This window comes from Fomitiporia mediterranea, assembly GCF_000271605.1.
Source record: "Fomitiporia mediterranea MF3/22 unplaced genomic scaffold FOMMEscaffold_1, whole genome shotgun sequence".
NCBI classification, from domain to species: domain Eukaryota; kingdom Fungi; phylum Basidiomycota; class Agaricomycetes; order Hymenochaetales; family Hymenochaetaceae; genus Fomitiporia; species Fomitiporia mediterranea.
The window spans coordinates 4,266,612-4,279,949 of record NW_006760386.1 but is presented as its reverse complement, the minus strand read 5'-3'; the positions used below and the strand labels follow the sequence as shown (position 1 = coordinate 4,279,949).

Genomic DNA, 13,338 nt, shown 5'->3' with positions numbered 1-13,338 from the left:
ATCATTTTGTCTGGTCGTCAACAGAGACAGCAGGGCATGGTTCTCGGCCAAGCAGTCCAGCCTTGTTACCTGCAGGCTCATACATAGATACTGTATGTCTTTCAGATGCTTCAACAGCAACAATGCTTATTGATTTTGTATCAGCTGCACTTGTTCAAGAAAGCCTGTGACGTCAAGGGACGGTACTGCCCGACGTTGCAAACAATTCTCTCCCGACTACAAACGGATCTGTTAGTGAGTTGACCCTCCCCACTGGTATCACCTTCAATGCATACAGTGCAGAACAGCAAGCAACAATTTGCAGCTTCCTCCACGCTGTTGGTGTTAGAGAGATGCAGACTGATGTACTTACAGGGCCAGCTTCCTAGAGCACAGTGTTTTAAATAAAGTTACTTTTATTAAAAACAAACATTGTAAACAAGATAATAATACATTTCTAGTTTGTATTATTAAATAATAGTCATTACTTTTATTAAAAACAAACATTATATTATTAAACAATAGTCATTCATATTTTTAAAACAGTTATTATAAGTAGAATGTATTGTACTTATTAATCTTATATTATTATAAATAGTCTTAAGTATTATTATAACTATTTATAAGAATTATTAGTAGTTTTAATAATAGAGTATTTGTTTATTAATAATAATAATAATTGTATGAATGTGTATATTTTTAAATATAGTCATGAGTAAAGTAACAAATGAGGGGTGGAATTAGCCATGAATTTTTAAATAATTTTAGCAGGTACTAGTGTATTGACAGGTTTCACTGTACACAAATAGATAATATTGCCTTACAACTATGAGTCTTACCTAATATGTAAGATCTTATCTAGTGTGAAGATATGAGATGTATACTGTATCTATTTGTACAGGTACAACTACTATGTAGACTCTGGAAAAGTTGTGTTTGTAAGTATCACATATACACCTGGGTACAGATTACTTTTTACTATTAAAAGTGTAATGTATTTAATAAATGCATACAATGTATGAAAGAGTTCATTTTTGTGCCTGGTTCTTCTTTTTATTTAATTATGCATCTGATATTATAACACTGGGTTAAGACTCTTATAAAAATTTAACCTTGGTTAACCTATACAAATTTATACAATACTAATATCCAATTACCTTTGATTTGATCTCAATAATAGAGTTCTGCATTTCTTAACAACTAACTACTGAACCAACATACAAAGGCCATCCCCCTCTTAGTCACAATAGTAGGGCAAAATTAGAAATGCTAGAGCCAAACCTGTAATTAAGTCTTTAACTGGCTATAAACAAGTTGCCAACCCTAATTTGGACACAAATTAACCACCTATTTACTTAATTCAACTTGTTTATAAATGCTGTATGCATCCGTCCTCTGTTACTTACATAGTCCCTGCTCTCAGTAATCTCAAGTTTTCCTTCTGCGTGGGAAAACCACAAATAAGACTTGTATTTGTATTCCAGTGTCTGTTATAGCACAGCACCTGTCTACTATTAGAAATAGTCTGGACTTCGATGGACAAGTGCGAACCCGAACCATTATACACTTACATGTAGATTGACAAGCTAGGTAATGGAAGCAGCTGAAGCAGTCGAAAGAAAATAGAATCACTCAGTTTCCATACGATGCTGCATGAATAAAGTTTGTCTGCCGACGAACTGGCAAAGAGGGAGAGCGAAGGCTCAGCAAACCAAAGGCGAGGGGTGTACGCAAAGTGCTCTCGAAGGTCGGCGGCCGAAAATATACGTAAGAGTAACGACCAAACCCAGAAGGCGGAACAAGAGCGAAATGCAAGACGACATCAACACGTTCAAGAAGACGAGAGATCTTTAGATATTAACGAAATCGAGAAACGCCTCTTCAAGAGACATCTTGCGCACGACGAGCGCTTCGACGATGTATCTTCGTTCGGTTGGGTCATCTGGTGTGAGAATGCCGTTGTGCATGATGTCGCTGCAGGTCGACTTGTTTTCAATCTCGGTCTCGTTATCATTTTCCTTATCGTCGTTTTCGTCATCATCACCTTGGATGTCGGATTCGTCATCCTTGAGATCCTTTGCGAATAGGCTGGTCACAGTCTCCGATGAAGCAGAAGAGCTATTCGAGCTAGGACGAGAGCTAGGAGAAAGGGAGGGACATCGAGAAGGCTCTTCCTTCTGGCTCCTGCGTCTGTGATCGTTATTACCGTTGAAGCTGAACAGCGCAGCGGCCATCTCAAGGTCATCCAACGCCTTCAAGTGATCACTCGTACCAATCGTATCAACACCTGCAGCACACGGAAACTCGTTATCCACATCACTTTGCCCGTCATCCTGTACGATAAGTCGAGGAATTTGAGTATGCAAAGTTCGTCGGAGGTCCTTGTTCTTCCATTTATCTTCCATCGATCGCGGAGAGTGGTTACTCTTTCCGTTTGGGACGTCCATAGGCAAACTCGGAGCATGAAGAACAGTAAGATCAAGACAGAACACATCGTCGGATGGGGCTCGCTTGACTCTAGGAGGTGTCGCTGTGGGCGTCGGTGTGCGACGTCGGTGAGGACGCGGCTTGTAAACGGAGGAGATCTCAATGTCGACATAATCGTCCCCAGCTGCCGAGTCATAGGACTGATCATTCGAGCTTACTCTCCGAGAACTCGGAACACTAATCCGATCGGACACGAAAACGCCGGGAGAAAGGCGCGCAGGCGACGTTCCAAATAACGACTCGTCATCCCCCTCAAGTGCAGAAAGCTCGGACTCTTCCTCAGCACCTACGCTCAATGGCGGCGTCTCGGCATAATCCGACACGCGCACTTTATTCATCCGCATCGCACCGTCAGCAATCTTGCCGCGACTACCGGAAGTCTTCACGGCCTCCACTACCGCCGGAGGGACTTCGATCTCTTTCACCACAATGACAGAAGCACCGATTTCACCGGCCATCTCTTCCAGTGTCTGCAGAGACTGCTCAAGATGCGTTCGAGAGAGGCCGACCAGTTGCCCAGAATCAGCTACACCCAGCTCATAATATGCCTGGCCGCCGCCTTCGAGCAAGCGCCACTTGAGCTGCGTAACGAGACGCGTAAATCGCTCCATGGAAGGGTTGAGGAGGCGCAACTTGTACTCGATATTGCCCTGCGAACGTGCGTCGTAACTCAGCTCTCACACTTTCTCATCGTACTTCTTTCATAGCGACGTACCTCCTCGACTTCCGGCACGAGTTTCGGAACAATCCTCGGGCTCCTTACTGGCTCAACAGCAGGAGATGCAGGATCGGACTTGACAAGAAAACCATCCCAAGGGCTCCCCGTGCGTGGGCTCTCGGACTCGGACTCCCCGAACATGCAATGCGGGATAGAAGGAAGGGGTGGGGGAGGAAAAGGAAAGGGAAGAAAATATCAGGTAAGAGAGAGAAAAAGGAGATATGCTGCTGAATGGCGGGGACTGAGACTATATTCGAGGTATCATTTCTTTGCAGGCAGCACGTCGTAGTACGAAGCAAAGCAAAGACGGCAGGCGGACAGCTACTTCAAATATACCACGGATGGATTATGTAATTGCTGACTCGTCTTGACTCAGTATTGCTTTGCAGTGCAGTGCAACAGTAACAGCAATCTATAAATCCTTACTTCCAATGCCTTGTACCTTTCATGACTAGCTCTCGACACATAGAGTTTTTAGGAACGAGAAAATGACGGGAAATGCAGATATATGAAAAAGGAACTAATCTAAACAAGAACAATCTGTTCATGGAATGTGCAAGTTAGAGGAAGAAGTATTGCACTGTCATATAGAAGTCCGTGTCAGAATTTAAAGTGGGAGGGATCTAGTGGCCAGTACCAATATGAAAGTAAAGTGAGAGCTGACAATGTTTTGCAAGACTCACTACCTTCAAATATTTAATAACATTGATGCCAAAAGCATTCTTGAACTCTGACATCAGGAAAAAGTCACATTTCTTGTAATTTAGACTTTGTAAAGTAACATATGTATTGTTTATACATTATAAAGTAATTGTAAGGCTTGTAATTGAATTGCACTGTTTAAATAAGACATATTAATGTATATAAAGACTACATAAGTACTAGAGATGAATAAAGTCTATTACATGTATTATACTAACTTTGTATAACAACCTAAAGTGTTATACTTGTATTATATTTAAATTATAATCTTAAAGAAAGAGTTGTATTTATAATATAATAATGTAATAATTACTATTGTTACCTTATAATTTATACAAAAGGTATATTAATGTATATTATTGTAAGCCTACTCTACAGCTTACAACAGCTTCTATACTGTTCTGTACCCCTCCTGGTGCAGAACCACATTTCTGAACCTAGACCTTCTCCCAAGCCTAGACCTCCTTAGTGTGGACCCTAGAGCTACACACATTTCCTCTTTTGTCTTCACACTATGTTTCCTTATTGTCTGAGTCACATACTCTTCATTCTTAAGTGTATACACTCTCCTTTTCTCTTTAGTATTGTTTTCCCCTTTAGGTATGAGCCACCTTTGTTTCATTTCTAGTATATATAGTTTCAATCTTTCACCTTTGTTACACTAGTTCTTATTCCTGACTGTAACAAAGGTAAGCTCTTACATATATATAGACTAGTTCTTATTTCTGACTATAATAAAGTAAACCCAGAACTTAACAGAACTTGTTTGTAACAGTGTTCAGTACTTCCCTAGTACTGTTCTACTTTTTTTTTAACATTAACAAAGTAGTCTTTATTGTACTACATGTTAGTAAGGTTCTCTCAACCTTCCTGAATGTCTCCTACTGTTAGTAAGGTTCCTCTAGCCTTTCTAAACACTCCCTACTGTTAGTAAGGCTCTCTAGCCTTTCTAAACACACTACTATAGTCTTGAAGCAAGTTTGGCTCTCTTCCTAACTATATATAACCAGGTCTTGTTTCCCCTAATACTAGGTATCTTTAGAAGCTACTATAGTTGCCCCTCTGTTAACTAGAGAAGCTGTATTTACTTTCTCTATACTACTACCATCCACAGTAACCCTAAGTTCAGATTCAGCAAGTAGCTTAGACTACTCAGAACTAGAAAGTAACACAAGTAAGCCACCCACCCTAAACTACTAGAAGACTACAATGTCCTGTACTGTATCTACTAAAGCTTAGATAGTCTGAGAAAGTATAACAAAGCCTCTAATACTGACCCTGAGTAAATTAACACTATACACTCTCTAGTCATAAATTTCTATGTTTTATAAGTATGTGTTTACTAAATCTGTCCTTACAACCTATATGGTTACAGTTGTAATAGGATGTTTACAGGACAGTAGACTGTACTAGTAGTGTGAGTATGACTAGCCTAGACTTGAAGGGCTTATACTAGACACATTCTATTAAGAGCTTTAGTGTGAAATACTCTCTATAGACTAGGTAGTACAAACCTAGAACAGACTACTAGTAATGTAGTAAGATGGTTGTAACTTCTAGGAATAGTAGCTATAAGTTACTAGGATCAACTTCAGTCTTCCAGAAGATTAGTACCTTGATCCTAATAGGCTTTACAAACTTCTTAAAGCTAACCTACACTCAGACCTCCAGTTTAAGCTTTGCTTCACACTTTCAAATTTGGTTCTAATACATTCTAAGCAGCTTACAACATATATAGAAAGGTTGTATGTAGTAACCTTAGTAAATAGTCAGATCCCTGACTCTACAGATCACCTCCCAACCCTAGAACCAGTTCTGGGAAAAGAAGTAACAGATTGTACCAGACTCTGTAAGTAGTTAAAACATGTGTGTAAACTGGCAGAACAGTTGGAAGTAGACTGTACAAAAGTTCACAACAGTGTAGAAGTAATACTTACAACAGAACAGGTCTGGAAGAAGGATCAGGAGAAGTAGTATACAGGAAAGGTTATCCCTACAATAGTCAGTCTAAAGACTGTCTTAGAAAGTACTGTAAAGTGTATCAGCTTGTTCTATACAGAGTGCTAGCTTCTGATAAAGAACCAGGAATGTTTCTAATACTACAAACCCTTCATAAATTATAGGAGGGACAGTTGCCTAATAGGTCTGCCTAAACTGGAAGACATAGTCTCTATTACAGAAGTATATATTAAGTCCTTATGTCTGAAGTAGAAGTCTGCTACTCCTGTACAAACAGAGTAGTCTATAGTACTAGAACCTATAAGTAGAGATGAATCCAAGTACATTCTGATTTCTGACTCCCTCCTATTTCTAGACTACTGTATCCTTATAGAAAGCAGTTCTACTCTAATCCAGATCTGACCTATGATTGACTCTGATTGTTCTTCAGTTCTGATTAATGAGAAACTAGTGTTCTGAATAAGTCTTAAGCAATTCCTACTCAAGAAACACATTATTATAACTCTAGTAATCAAATCAGTAAAAGAGTTAGGGAAACAGATTATAGAGTGAGTAAAACTACAGGTGTAGTTGGTGGATCAGAAATGGATGTCAAAGGTTGTAAAAGCTTGTATAGTTAATAACTTGTATAATGAAATGATTCTTAGTACACTCTTTCTCTGAAAGAATTGGATTATTATTAATATAGAAAGTTAGACAGTTATTCTAAAGAATTCTGACTATAATCTAATGAAAGCAGGAATTGCAGAACTGGTTTCTACCCTACAGTCAACTTACAGAACCTTAGAGCCTACACTAACTTTGACTACAACTGTTTAAGAGTGTATAGAAACCCTAGCTAGGTTAGAGAGATTTGAGACATTAGATAGGGAACTAAAGTAACAGTATTAGAACTGCTTTCTAAAGACAATACTACTAGTTGTAAAGCTTCCTAAAGGTGTCACTCATAAAATACAGTTTAAAGATCCCTCTAAGGTAGTAGCTGTACAATCTTACACTTGTCTACAAAAATACTGGGAGGCTTAGTACACACTCATTAATTAGTATACCTAGGCAGGTTGTTTACACAGGTCAGAAAGCCTGTATGTATCACCTGTGTTCCTCATCCTAAAGACAGATCCTGTAGAACTCTTGTAAATAGTATGTAATTATTAGGCCCTAAATAGTAACACAATCTACAATCATACTCTACTTCCCTACATTAATAAGATCATGAATAACACTATTCAAGAATACATATATACTAAGATTGACATGACTAATGTGTTCTTCCAAACATATATGAACCTAGAACATATTCTGCTTACTATAATTAGTACTCTGTTTAGGTTGTATAAATGAACAGTCATACTAATAGAGTTATACAATGTGCTAGCTACACAATAGTAGTAGGTTATAAAGGTACTAGAGCATCTTATTAGGAAAATCTGTCATGTCTACTTGGATGACATTATTATCTGGTTACAGTCTGAGGCAGAACACATTAGGAATATTAGAAAGGTTATGTAAGCACTCTATAATGAAGGGCTCATCTGTTTACAGAAGAAGACTAAGTTATTCTGTACAGAGGTTAAGTTCCTTAGACACCTGATTACTGTAAAGGGGACAGAAGCAGACCCAGACAAGGTTAAGAGTATCCTACAATAGCTACAGTCTTAGAGAGTAAAGGATGTCTGTAAATTCCTCAGACTGTTACACTATATTACAGTATACCTTCTACACCTAGCAGAACACACTATAGTTCTTTCCCTGTTCACAAGTAAGGATTGTGACAAGGTTTTTCCAGAATGGAAACCAGAACATTAGTAGGCCTTTAAAGCTATCAAGTCAATTGTTACTAGTAGAGAGTGTCTCACCTCTGTAGACTATGACTCAGGTGAGCAAATCTATATAACTATGAATGTGAGTGACTCTAGGACTGGAGCAGTTCTCAGTATTAGATCCTTATAGAAAACTGTAAGACCTGTAGCATTTGAGTCTAAGTAATACAATAGTGTACAGTGTAACTACCTAGTACACAAGTAGGAACTCCTTACAATTGTCTGCACCCTTAAGAAATAGTGTGTTTACCTCCTTAGAGTACATTTCCATGTCTATACTAATCATTGTACTCTCAAATACTTGGATACACAGTAGGATCTGTTTAGAAGACAAGCCTGGTGGATGGAGGAGCTCTCCTAGTATGACTACAAGTTACATTACATTAAGGGAGAGGAGAATACAGTCACAGATACAATTTCCTACTACTCAGACTTTGACTCTGACCTGGAAAACAGAAGTCCTGCTTAGAAAGCCTTAGGAGGGACAGCTATACAGATCTTTACAGATTCTAATCTCCTTACAATAATCAGGAATGGTTACAACATGAATAAATTCTGCTATAAACTGTGTACCAACCTTAGAAGTATAGAGGGAGCTTAGAAGGATTATAAGCTCCTATACTTAGACAACCAGTTAGTGATTCTGAGCACTGGAAATGTTTGCAAAACCTTGTACCACCTTGTATATAATGAACTAGGACATTTTGACACAGACAAAACATACTTTACCTTATACAACTTATACTATTAGCCTAATATACACTAGAATCTTGAGTGGAATTACATTCCTGGATACAATACATGTCAACAGAACAAGAACCTGACTGTAAAACCTATTGGCCTACTACACCTGCTTCTAGTCCTGAATGTGCATTTTAAGAGTATTACAATTGACTTTGTCAGACTACTACTAGAAGACAGTAGATACAATAGAATAGTAACAATGACAGATAGGTTAGGTAGAGCAGACATTAGAATTAAGTCTTGTAGGATAGACATGACAGTAGAGGAGTTTGTAGGACTGTTTTTTAATAAATAGTATTGTGAAAACAGCTTACCTTAGGAAATTGTTTCTAATAGAGACTACTTGTTTCTGTCTAGATTTTAGTCTGTATTGTATGTGTGAACAGGCATAAAGCTGAAGATGTCAACAGTATACTACCTGGAGACAGATAGTGCTAGTGAGTGTACTAACAAAACAGTAAGCTAGTTGTTACACTTCTATGTAGATTACTAATAGTAGGGGTGGCAGGCCTAGCTCTCATAAGTATGATTCTGTCTTATAAACACAGTCAATACCTCTACAGGTTATTCCCTGTTCTAATTACAACATGGGTGCTTACTATAGACAGTCCTACTACTTATACAGTATCTGGAACTGTTATAAGCAGATTCCCTAGAGACACAAGCTGTAGAATTCCTTACCTGTATATACTAGAATGTTACAAAAGTATAAGACACTCTTCTAATAGTAAAGACATACTAGACACATTATGCTAACTAGGACTGTATAGTAGAAGACTGTTTTACAGTAGGAGACCAAGTTATACTCTCTACTTACAACTACTGTCAGGATTATCTTGTACAAATACTAGAACATACTACAAAGTTTATACTGTGTTATAATAGACTGTACTTTATAATCACAGCTAACCTGGACAAGTTAGAATATATGCTAGAGTTACCTAACTCTAATCAGACCTTCCCTAGGTTCTATACAAGTCAGCTAAAGTACTATGTCCTAAATGATAACACCTTATTTCTACAACACACTCTCAACTAACTAGGTCTGATAGAAGGAGATAAGGAAGTATATAAAGTATTGTAGATTGTAGACAGAAGGTACAGAGAGTAAGGTTAACAGTATCTGATAGAATAAGAAGGATGAGGCAAGTAGGGACATGAATGAAAGGCAGAGTCTGAACTCTAGAGGACAGCTTCTAAGGTACTGTAGGTATGGTTAGCCTTATACTCACACAGGAGTATTATTTTTTCAGAAGAGGGAAGAGTGTAAGTCTACTCTATAGCTTATAACAGCTTTTGTACTGTTCTGTACCCCTCCTAGTACAGAACCACATTTCTGAACCTGGACCTTCTCCCAAGCCTAGACCTCCTTAGTGTAGACCCTAGAGCTACACACATTTCCTCTTTTGTCTTTATACTATGTTTCCTTATTGTCTGAGTCACATACTCTTCATTCTTAAGTGTATACACTCTCCTTTTCTCTTTAGCATTGTTTTCCCCTTTAGGTATGAGCCACCTTTGTTTCATTTCTAGTATATATAGTTTCAATCTTTCACCTTTGTTACACCAGTTCTTATTCCTGACTGTAACAAAGGTGAGCTCTTACATATATATAGACTAGTTCTTATTCCTAACTGTAACAAAGTAAACTTAGAACTCAACAGAACTTATTTGTAACAGTGTTTAGTACTTTCCTAGTACTGTTCCAATTATACTTAGATTGTTTATACAAGTAGTTTACAATTATTGTAAAAAGCATTTTATCTACTTGTAATAATTACATTAGTGTGTTTATAAAACTATATACATATTATATTACTTTTTAATATATTACAAAGTACATTAATAATTTTATTTTATACCTAAATACAATAATTAAAATGTTCTATCAGTTGATGACTCATATTATAGTTGCTTATGTAATCAACTGCTGAAGATCAAGGACATATAATAATACATTTCTCTTTGTCACTCCTTTACCTCCTACCTTTACTGTCTCCCTAACCCTCTGCCCTCAACACTATGTTGTTGCCTCTGTTCTCTCTAGTCAAGTCCTTTACTCACAAGTGTCCTACCAGCAGGCACTCTGTCTACAACAACATAGACAACAAACATTACTGTACTTGTCTCTCTAATCTACTACTATAATACTTGTACTGAGCCTCAGATCTTATAATAACACAACCTAGCTGACAACACTGTCCTTCAGTATAAAGTATAAGTAGCCAGCCCACTTTATAATAGTCTACACAATAGTTGCTCATCCCTCTCCTCCCAACTTTTTGTCTCCCTTCTATCCCTCCTACTCCTTACTCTACCATTTGTATTGCCTCTCCTTTACTATCCTCACTTTTTTATGTTCACCTTCCTTTTTGCATTTGTGTGCACATCTGTATTGTTGACTAATACTAAACAACTTCTTTAATAATTCTATACATTTGTATACTTCTTCCTACTCTATAGTACAGATAACAATAATGAGTACACACTTGTAACAATGTCCCTGTACAGCTACTCCTGTTGTATTACTCTCTCTCTCACCTGGTACACACTCTCCTTTTCTACACATTCAGTGCTTGAAACTACTCTAGATAGGCTCACACTGTATATATTTGCATTCCTCTGTGTCAGGCATAGAATTGTATTAAACAGAAGTATTAACCTACTACTTACACTGTCTGTACTGAGTCTGTCTGCAACTTCCACATTACCTTCTCTCTTTACATCAGAACATCCCAGAGATACACTCTTGCAATTAATGACTCAGTACACCATACCTTCTATTACTTACTATAGTAAGAGTATATAGTATGTACACACAGATACAGATTTGCTTGTAGCTCAAATCAGTTTGCTCAACACTCCAGATCTCAACCTAGTACACCACCTGCCCTTCTTACACAGTGTCATAGTGTGTCTCTCTCCTCACTTCAAGTGTCTACACTTACTAACAGTTCTGTCTCTTAGGTAAAGACTAGTTTAATAAATATTCAAAGTATAATTCTCTACAACTGGACTCTCCTTTCCTCCTTTCTTTCTTCTTGCTTGTCTGCATGCTTGTTTTGTAAATACAATATTATTAAAATACAATGTAGTAGAATAGAACAAATGCAAGTGTATTAAAATGTAAATACTTAATTATAAGAGGAAAAAAAGAGAAATAAATAAATATCTGGATTGTAAAATATTATAACAATTTTAAAGTCTTGTAAAGCTCTTATAAAGTATAATAATATCTAACAATATACAAAGTACTTTTAAAGCTTTACATTAGATTGTATATATTATAAAACTACATTACTCTTATTAAAATACAAAGTTCTTTTAATATCTTTTCATTTTAGGAGGTTGGATATAAGTTCATTTACATATTGTCAACACTTATAAACCTTATTCATATTAACAATTTGTACATACCTTTTTGAATCTTACATAGCTTTTTATAATTTTCTCATTTTAAGAGGTTGGATATATAGTCTTTTATATTTTTTAGAAAATTTATATAATTTATATGTTTATAAGCTAATATAAGCCTTAAGACTTTTCCCTGATGGAATAAACAGTAGACACGGATTTCCTATTTCTTAGTATGGATTCAGATGTGTATTTGAAGGAAAAAGCATTAGACTTTGTAGTTACTTATTACTACCCCTAGCAGGTTCAGTTACTAATCACTAGACATTTTTGGTACAATACAAACCTTTGTACAGATAAGTTTTGACAGTATATAAAGTGCACATCTACAATGCAAAATATAGAGTACTAATCTTTTGACCCAATCACCTGTCACCTCTATGAGCTCTGAACACAAGCATACAAGTAGTAGAGCAAATAGTACCAGCTCAAAACATTTTACTAAGGAGAATGTCAGGTCTAATAAGCTAGAAGCTGCTCACTTATTTTTCAAGATAGGAGGCATAGTAAAACCTCTAGATGACTTGTCCCATCAGCTTGGCAAACAGATTAGAACTTATGATTAATCAACATAGAAATGCTTCACAATACAATCAAATTCTATAAGAAGAATTATCTTAGAAATACAGAAATAATTAAAGAGAATTTGACTGTCAACCAAATGAGAGCTTACTGTGATAGACTTAGCAAACCATTTATTACTGAGTGTAATGTAGAGAAAGAGAAGCTAAGCAAAATGAAAAAGTCAATTAATGATTTTATTAACAAAACAAGAGAAGAGGGTAAAACACTATATAAGGATAGTAACATTGTATCACATACCAAACTTTTGGAGAAGACAGAAAAGGTAGTAAAGAGAATGCTAGAAAGTGATCAAATTGACTAGTTAGAAGTAGTAGCATATTTTCATTAATATAAATAATGTCTTTACTATAAACTCTGTTTACTGTTACCTTTGTTAAGGCTCTAATTCTGTATAATATGTAGAAGTTATAAACACTGTATTAAAGTATACTAGATAATAAGTAGTTAAATAAAATTCTGAATGTTAATAAGAAGATGTAAAAAAGTAGTAAAGTAAAAATAACATTTGTTTACAGTAGCTAACAAGGCAAATGTACCTGACTTGATTTAGTACAACATTATCCTACAACTATATGAATAATCCTCTTAACTGTGTCATTACTAGTCACTAGTTCTTGTACACTTAGGTGTATTTCTGTAAGTCAAGTTTATAAGGCTATTACAAAAAAGTCACAACAAATGTATTTAATAATAGTAAAAGTAATCTAATAAAATGATTTCATAAGCATTACATTCTAAAATAATACTCATATTTTACTTGTAATGTAATTATAATAATTGTATATAAATGTAAGAAATATACAAAGTCTCTATTAAACTATAAACATGTTTTAGAGTAAGTAAGTATAATCTTATAGAGGTTATATACAATCTGTTAGCCTTATTACATGACTTATCTTATAAATAGTTATTACATGGGGCATTTCACAA

At 36.2% G+C, this 13,338-nt stretch overlaps 1 protein-coding gene across 1 annotated transcript; it reads right to left on the bottom strand.

The window, feature by feature from the left end:
* Positions 1–1,266: 1,266 nt before the first annotated feature.
* Positions 1,267–3,678, bottom strand: FOMMEDRAFT_144140 (uncharacterized protein; the record flags this gene model as incomplete). The annotated part of the gene is made up of 6 exons (XM_007261891.1): positions 3,443–3,678; positions 3,182–3,383; positions 1,881–3,116; positions 1,551–1,565; positions 1,386–1,466; positions 1,267–1,302 (listed from the first exon to the last, which is right to left on the bottom strand). Exons 2-6 carry the CDS (start codon positions 3,323–3,325, stop codon positions 1,267–1,269), a joined length of 1,512 nt encoding a protein of 503 aa, XP_007261953.1. The 5' UTR covers positions 3,326–3,383; positions 3,443–3,678.
* Between the last annotated feature and the right edge of the window lie 9,660 nt (positions 3,679–13,338).